The sequence below is a fragment of the Haplochromis burtoni genome, unplaced genomic scaffold (assembly GCF_018398535.1).
Source record: "Haplochromis burtoni strain Fernald_Lab_line unplaced genomic scaffold, NCSU_Asbu1 Contig_316, whole genome shotgun sequence".
NCBI classification, from domain to species: Eukaryota; Metazoa; Chordata; class Actinopteri; order Cichliformes; family Cichlidae; genus Haplochromis; species Haplochromis burtoni.
The window spans coordinates 462414-470225 of NW_024582677.1; the positions used below are offsets into that span (position 1 = coordinate 462414).

Genomic DNA, 7812 nt, shown 5'->3' on the forward strand with positions numbered 1-7812 from the left:
TTTTTTACCGGGTATATTCCCGGTCTTAAGGAAGTTCGTGAAATAGTCACGAATTGTAATCGATTCGTACTGGATTTATGAACTCCGTAAAAGTACTGGCTGTCAAATTCTATAAATGATTATATAGTGATCCCGGGGAAACAGTAACACACACACCTTCTTACATTCATGAAGCTCAAATGTAAAAAGTGTAAAACGGGTATCATTACAGGAGCTCCCCGCCTATAAGGGGGTGAAACAGACCTCCAAGTTGCTGCATGTTTGCAGGATGTAGATATCAGAAATGAAAGAGGTGGAGGTCGTTCTCCTTGCTGGGACTCTCAGCAGCCTCTTTACATCACAGACCGCTTCGCTCACAAGTCTTTCTCCTTTCTGAGTAAACATGTTTCCCTCCGAGAAACTCCGGTACTTCTCCTCTTACTCCGTGCGCTCTTCCGTGCAGTAGCGTTTGCTCGGTCACTAGAGGGGGGGATCTGCTGCACCTGTTCTCCCCTTCGTGTCCCCCCCACCGCCCTTCGGCTGCATTCGGCTATCCTCGGCCGGCCGCTGCTAGACAATTGGGAGGCTCTTCCCTTATAGGAGAATGCAAATGCGCGGCTGCCAGCTCCTCCTCATTGGCCCGTCGCACCTCCGTGTGGGAGGGTCGTGGGGGCCACGCTGTCTTTATAAGTGCAGAGTGCCTTCCAGCGACTCAGTTACACTGCGTTGTTGCTGTGAGGAGCTCTGTGAGGGCCGTCAGACACAAAACAGCTGGAATTTATCACCTCTTGTATAAAATTCCACACGAAAGGTCAAAAGTGCGACCCAGCGAGAGAGAGAGAGGAGGGGGGGCAGCACCGAGGGGACCGAGCCTGTAAGTAGGCTGTTTAAATTCATAAATGGACTGACCACAAGAACCAGGGACAAGCCTCCTCCTGTCCCTGCAAGTAAGAGAACTGTTTGCAACTTCATCTGAACCCCACGGGCTCTGTAACCATCCGCACTCGTGCCATACCGGCTTGTGGATTCCTGGGACTTTTTGGTAAATCTCTATTTTTTATTTTTTTATTTTTACACGCAACCCCGAGCAGCTCCCAGCGCCACACTGCTAGATGTGACTATATGAGAAAAAAACTTTAAGTCCGGGCCATGCTGCAGTGACTCGAGCCAGCAGCCTACAGGAGCTCGCGATCAACTTGTAAACAGCGAGAGGCGCGGAGGGATGCTTGGAAAATATTTCTAATGCGGACGGAGAGCGGAGGAGAAGAGATCTGTTCCTGTCACTCGATCGAGCAGAACCGAGGACTGTAAATCACAGGGAGGCAAGTGGGCTGCAGAGGTGAAGCGAGGACAGGACAGGTTGGTGGTTCCAAATTCACTGGGCTCGAGTTTCAAGCACCCCGGGGGGGCTCCTGGTATTAAAGCGTGCATTTGACCTGGGATAAGTTGTCAACAAGAGCAGGGAGCGGAGGCGAACTGGCAGGTGTACAAGTTCATTTACATGCAGAGGTATATTCACGCCACTATAAATAGAAGTTACTTAGGGACAAACAACCTTAATAAGTTTTCTACCCGCTTGCTGGCCCTGCAGTAGCCCCACGCACCGGGCGTGTGCGTGTGTCTATTTATACACCATACAACCTTTTATCCCTCTCCACAATCTGTATCCGAGAGGACTGCCCGCCGTCGGTTTGGCTGTGAGGGCAGGAGTCGTCGCATGGACTGACATGGCCACCGACCTCGCCATGAGCGCAGAGCTGCCCAACAGCCCTCTGGCCATCGAGTATGTCAACGACTTTGACCTGATGAAGTTCGAGGTCAAGAAGGAGCCGCCGGAGGCCGACCGCTACTGCCACCGCCTCCCGTCGGGCTCCCTCTCCTCCACCCCGATTAGCACCCCTTGTTCCTCCGTGCCTTCTTCGCCCAGCTTCTGCGCCCCGAGCCCGGGCGCGCAGCCGAACCAGGGCCTCGCCAGCGGCGTCAGCAGCAACGGCAGCAGCAACAACAGCGGCGGCAACAACAATCACAGTACCGGGGGGAAGCCCCAGCTGGAGGACCTGTACTGGATCCCCAGCTACCAGCACCACATCAATCCGGAGGCGCTCAACCTGACGCCGGAGGACGCGGTGGAGGCCCTCATCGGCAACGCGCACCACCACCACCACCACCAGACTTACGAGGGTTTCCGCGGGCAGCAGTACGTTGGCGAGGACCTCTCCGCGGCCTCGGCGGCCCACCATCACCAAGCGCATCACCACCACCACCACCACCACCACGGCCACCACGCCCGCCTCGAAGATCGCTTCTCGGACGAGCAGTTGGTCAGCATGACAGTGCGGGAGCTGAACCGGCAGCTCCGAGGCTTCAGCAAAGAGGAGGTGATCCGCCTGAAGCAGAAGAGGCGCACGCTCAAGAACCGCGGCTACGCGCAGTCCTGCCGCTTCAAGCGCGTGCAGCAGAGGCACATGCTGGAGACCGAAAAGTGCACCCTGCAGAACCAGGTGGAACAGCTGAAGCAGGACGTGGCGCGCCTGGTCAAGGAGAGGGATCTATACAAGGAGAAGTACGAGAAGCTGGCCAGCCGGACCTACAATGCCGGCGGACCCGCGAACACGAGAGATCCGTCCGGGAAACAAGCTAACGCCGAGTTCTTCATGTGAGAGGGGCTGCTGACCTGTAGCGCCTCACGCAGACATTCATTCACGTTTGTTCTTCGTTTCTATTTTGTTTACACTTTTTTCCTCCACTCACAAGACTTAAGCAGTAGCCGTGCACGGACGCGATTTTCAGTCTTAAACATGTTTAGGCGAAACTTCTGTAAGAATGCCGCAGCCTGTCAGGTGGGCACTTGGGATCACTGTTAGCCTGTAGACTTTTATTTGTGTATCCTCCGGTGCAGCAGAAGCTAATCACGAGTCTTAGTGAACTAATATGACACGTGACTGTCTTAACTCAGAGAGAGCAGCGGGGTTGGTCTTAAAAACGAGGCAAATGTGTTCTGTTTAAAGGGGGAAAAGTCTGAATGAACTGAAAAGAAGAAGCAATACACCACCGGCGAAGAAAGACTGTTTATAAGCCTGTAATGCAGAGACTTTTCAATAATGCAAGTCTAATAATCCCCCCATCCCAACTCCCCCCATCCCCATTTGCAACCCTGCATGCAGGACATGTATGGTAACCTTTCCCCGAATCTTCCACGTGTATGGAAAGCATGGCCCACGGTTCGCATCTCCTCTTCCTCCTCTTTCTCTGCCATCAGTAAGGCCTGGGTATGCGGAAAAATAAAAAGTCAATGACCCCCTCTTCCATCCTACACCCCGAGAGGTACAAGGAGAGAAAAAAATGGAGAACAATCTGCTGTAGTGCGTAAAAACTGGATGCGTCTTTAACTGCTATTTTCAATCAATTTTTCTATTGTTTTAAAAAAGAAAAAGAAAAAAAAACATGACAAAAAGAGATTAACTGAGCCAGATTTTAGACTGTATTTATTTCCACCTGTACATACTGTGTAGAGAAAAGCAGTAACCTGTGTTATTTTACCCTCTCTCTCTTTCTCTCTTTTTAAAACAACAACTTGCTTTTTGTTGCTTGGATTCTTCGAAATGTCTTAAATACAAATGTTTGTATGTAACAGCATGCAAATCGTCTATGATATCCTCGTCCTCCTTCTACTGAACATGTGTAATGTTAAACTGCACTAAGAAGAGATCAAACTGGACATTTTGTTTTCTACTCATAGGACCTTTTGATCTGTTTAAAAAAAAAACAACCCTGGATGTAAATTCTGTGAGAGGGAAACCCTCGGTTATTACATGGACTGCATTCGCTGCTAAAATTCTATGCACCAACCCGACGATTAAAAAAGACTTAGGGTTTCTTTTTTGTTTCTTTTCTTTCCTTTTTTACGTTTAATGTTGTAATCAAACGTCTTGCAGGGGCTGTGGGTTTAAACTGCAGTCTTAATGAGCGCTAATAGAAAAGTCTGATGGTAGAGCTTCCTGTTCTTGGAGTAACTCCATGCATTATTCTGTCAACAAGAAACCCCTGGTTCCTGCTACATAGATATATGTGCAATATTGTGCAGAAGTGCCCGATGCACAGACTACCTGTTGGAGGGCGAACCGTGCAGGGAGAGAGACTGGAAGTGTTTGATCAGGATGTCAGGGCAAAACAACAACAAGCTGAAGAGAAAACTGAGAAAAATGTGATTCTTCCAATTTTGTATCTTTTTATGGGAACCAAAAAAGGGGAGATATACAATACAAGTCGATTCTTGCGAATTATTAACAAATTAAGCATTTCCAGTATGTAGACAAACATCAGATTCTATCCACCTATCTTTCTTATTTTAATTAGATTTTTTTTGTCTTTTGTGTAAATCTCAATTTTTCTCATATTTACCGAAAGCAACAAGAGCTTCCAAAAAATGTGAAGTTAAAGAACGCGGGGAATAAATGCAAAACAACTTCTGCACAGTGCTGTAAATTTATATCTGTACATATGATTTCTATATTTATTCAATGAAGGTGTCCTGACTGTCAACAAGTGAAAACCATACAAAGTGGAACGTTGTTGAGAATCTTGTTTTCATAATGTTTAATAAAAAGTTCTGTCCCAAATCCGTGCCAGTGACTGCCGCTGCCATCATTCTCTAACAACAGCTTTTATGTCCTATAAGAAAAAAAGAGATTTATGAATTATTTATAAAACGGTCAGAAGTCTAGCAAGGTTTTATTTTTCTCAGGTCACAATGTCCGTGTTTGTAAAATAATAATGTTCGATTGCGGGTTATTAAATGTGACCAAAGTCTCTAATTAGCGAAAGAGCAGCAAAAGAGCTGAACGATTTAATAACAATGTCGAAATATTTATAGCCGCTTAAACTATAATAGAAAAATGTTAGATAATTAAATATTGAACAATTAAATATTAAAAAATTAAATGGAAATTAAGAAAGAAAAAATAAATACAATAAATGATTTTTTAAATAAAAAAATTAATAAAGAGGAAAAACTCATAACATAAAAGCAAAGTTGGCGCTATATTCGTGCTGGAACTATTATTATTATTATTATTATTATTATTATTATTATTATTATTACATACTTATATTTTCAAGGGTAAAGTCGGAAACGTTTTACACAATTTCAGTCGTGTAACTTTTATGAATCGTTCCATAATTGCACTTCGGTGTTTTTCAGGAGCGCCGCTCTGCTCTGGTTTGTCCGATCACGCAGAGCCTTGTGGACGCAGAAAGCTGCTCTTATCTCCTGCATCAGGGTCCAGACTTCCAGATTCTTTGTGTGTGTGCGTGAGAGAGAGGGAGAGAGAGAGTGGCTGGCTGAGAGAGGCCACCCTCTTCCTTTCCTCCGCTCTGCTGCACCGGCTCTGGTCGCCTGTCAGCGGGCCTCCGCGCTCCTGCTCAGCCGGTGACGGATGGATGAAGCCGGGGTCTTTGATCCTCGCCAACGACTCTTTCTCACTCACTGTGTTTTGAGCGCGTCCACAGGGCAGCTTTCCCAGATACCCGGGATGTCCACGACGTTTGTGTACGTTTATGTGTCTGCGCGTGCGTACGTTTGCGCGCGCACTAAGCAGCATTAAGTGGTCTTTTCTCCTCTCAGGGTGGAATCACCGTGGGTTTAGACACATGCCAGCCCGCTTTGGTGCTGATGCGACACGGCCGTCAGGCCCGCTGGGTATCGGCTCACTTCAAACACATATCATCTCTCTCTCTCTCTCTCTCTCTCTCTCTCTCTCCTCTCTCATCTCTCTCGTCTTCTCGTCTCTCGCTCTCTTCTCTGTCTCTCTGTGTTGTGTGTGGGGAGGGGGGGGATCCACACAGTAAAGACCTGTAGAATGCTGGAGGCATGAAAATCGCCCATCTGGATCTGCAGCTTCATCTTTAAACATTCGGTTGTACCTGTTCGCATGGACGCACACTTTATGATTTATTGCATTTTAAAAGTTTTTTTCCCTGCACTGTCAAGATCACACCAAGCTTTAGGTGTGACACTTTGTCATTTTTGGATTTCAAACACCTAAAACAGTAAAAATCTAATAGCTTCACATTTCACTGTAGCTCATAACAGCACCTGAAAGCAATCGTTACCCAGTCGTTGTGTGTTTTTGTGCGTGAGTCAAACGACTGAACAGGGACATGGAGCGCTTCTTAGTTTTTCTTTCTGAAGAGTCTTACTGCTTAAAATCTATTTTCACTTGTTCCGTTCTTTGCAGCGCAGGACTTTAACCTTCCGTCATGAATAGAATTACGAGCATTCAACCTTCTTGCTCGCATTTTGTCACACGCTCATATACTAACTTGTCAGTTCATTAGTTATTTTTAACAGTCATTTCTGCAAATTCCACCTGAACACGTGCTCTCACTGCTGTCATATACTGTGTACCTCATGTCAGAGTCCATCATTTCTCCGCTTCCCCAATTCAGAAACGAATTCATTTACAGTCTTTTTTTCAACTCTCACCGATCAGTTCAAACCCAGCGTTTCTCTTAATGTCTTTCCTTTTTCGCTCCCTATCCTCTGCCACCTTTCAGCCTCTCCATCACTCTCCTCCTCCTTCCTGTTTTTGCTGAGTCAGGGAAAACTGGGAGCAGCGTGACAGCCGTCACTTCACCGAGAGTCAGAGTGTATTTTCTGCTTATAACACGCACACGCACACACACGTAGTGGGATTGTGGGGTGTGTGCAGAGGAATGAAGGCGTGCTCTCTCTCTCTCTGTGTGTGTGTATGAGGAAGAGAGAGATATCACCATGACTACTCAGTGGGCTTTTCTTTCCATACATCAAGGCAGAGTCCATCTGAGCTGCATCTGAGAAACAAAGCGAGTGAATTGAGAGAGAGAGGGAGAGAGAGGTGCAGTGTGTCTCTGGCGTCTGGAGCTGCTCTGCTGCCGAGATTCAACACAGTCAGCGTCTCTTTGGCTCAGCTTACCTACAGTATACACACACACACACACACACACACACACACACACACACACACACACACACACACACACACACACACACCATAAACAGAAAGTCCAGAAAACACACTGAAAGCTGCAGCCTCCACCACCTTTACCTCATGGTGTTGTGGCCTGTGACACATCGTTTTCTTTTTCATTCTTTTATTAAACCTGGAAGAGACCTTGAACCTCAGTGCATCATCGCAGACAGGCATTCCTGCTGTTCTTAATGGACATTAAGTCTACCTTCTTATTACACACTCAAAGTGGCCCAAATCTGATTTGCTGCATGCATTGGCTGCATGTTTGGAGCATCGCTGCTTGCATGTCCATGAAAACTCCAGGTTAGATTTTCATAACTCTTTAATGTGTCTTCTTCCTCGATTTAAAAAGTCTTAAAATGTTAGAATATGTAGGATTTATTTCTCTTGTTTTTGTTGTCCTAATTAAAGAGTTTGGAGAAACCCTCAAAGCTATTTGGTTATTTGTCAAATTACCAAACTATGTAATAAAAATTTAAATGTGCATTTCTTCTGATCAAGAAAGGTTGTTAGAGTTTCTTTGTTGAAATCTTCAAAGTGTTGCCTTCACTTTCCAGGCATGAGGAGATGCTGAGATTAATGTTCTTTGGAGCTGCAGAATTTGTTCCATATTGTTTACAGGAGCACGTTATCATTGTTATAAGATAGATTTTGATCAAATTGTACACACTGATGGCTCACAGATTTGATAACTGACACACTTAACTGACACACAGAAAACCTGCAGCCAGGTTGTGCTAAAGCATAAAGAATACACATAATGAAGCTGCAATGTGGTTTCGGCTGTTTCCACTGTACTTGCTGGCAGTTATGGGAAGAAAAC

The 7812-nt window shown here is 46.0% G+C and overlaps 1 protein-coding gene across 1 annotated transcript; it reads left to right on the top strand.

The window, feature by feature from the left end:
* The first annotated feature begins 711 nt into the window (after nt 1-711).
* On the top strand, nt 712-4136 carry mafaa (v-maf avian musculoaponeurotic fibrosarcoma oncogene homolog Aa). Its single transcript, XM_005944142.3, has one exon. The coding sequence runs from the start codon at nt 1707-1709 to the stop codon at nt 2637-2639; it is 933 nt and encodes a 310-aa protein (XP_005944204.1). The 5' UTR covers nt 712-1706; the 3' UTR covers nt 2640-4136.
* Nucleotides 4137-7812: the final 3676 nt, after the last annotated feature.

What these genes read in the sequence shown, in the direction of transcription:
- mafaa (XM_005944142.3), top strand. Translation starts at nt 1,707, where the DNA reads ATGGCCACCGACCTCGCCATGAGCGCAGAGCTGCCCAACAGCCCTCTG.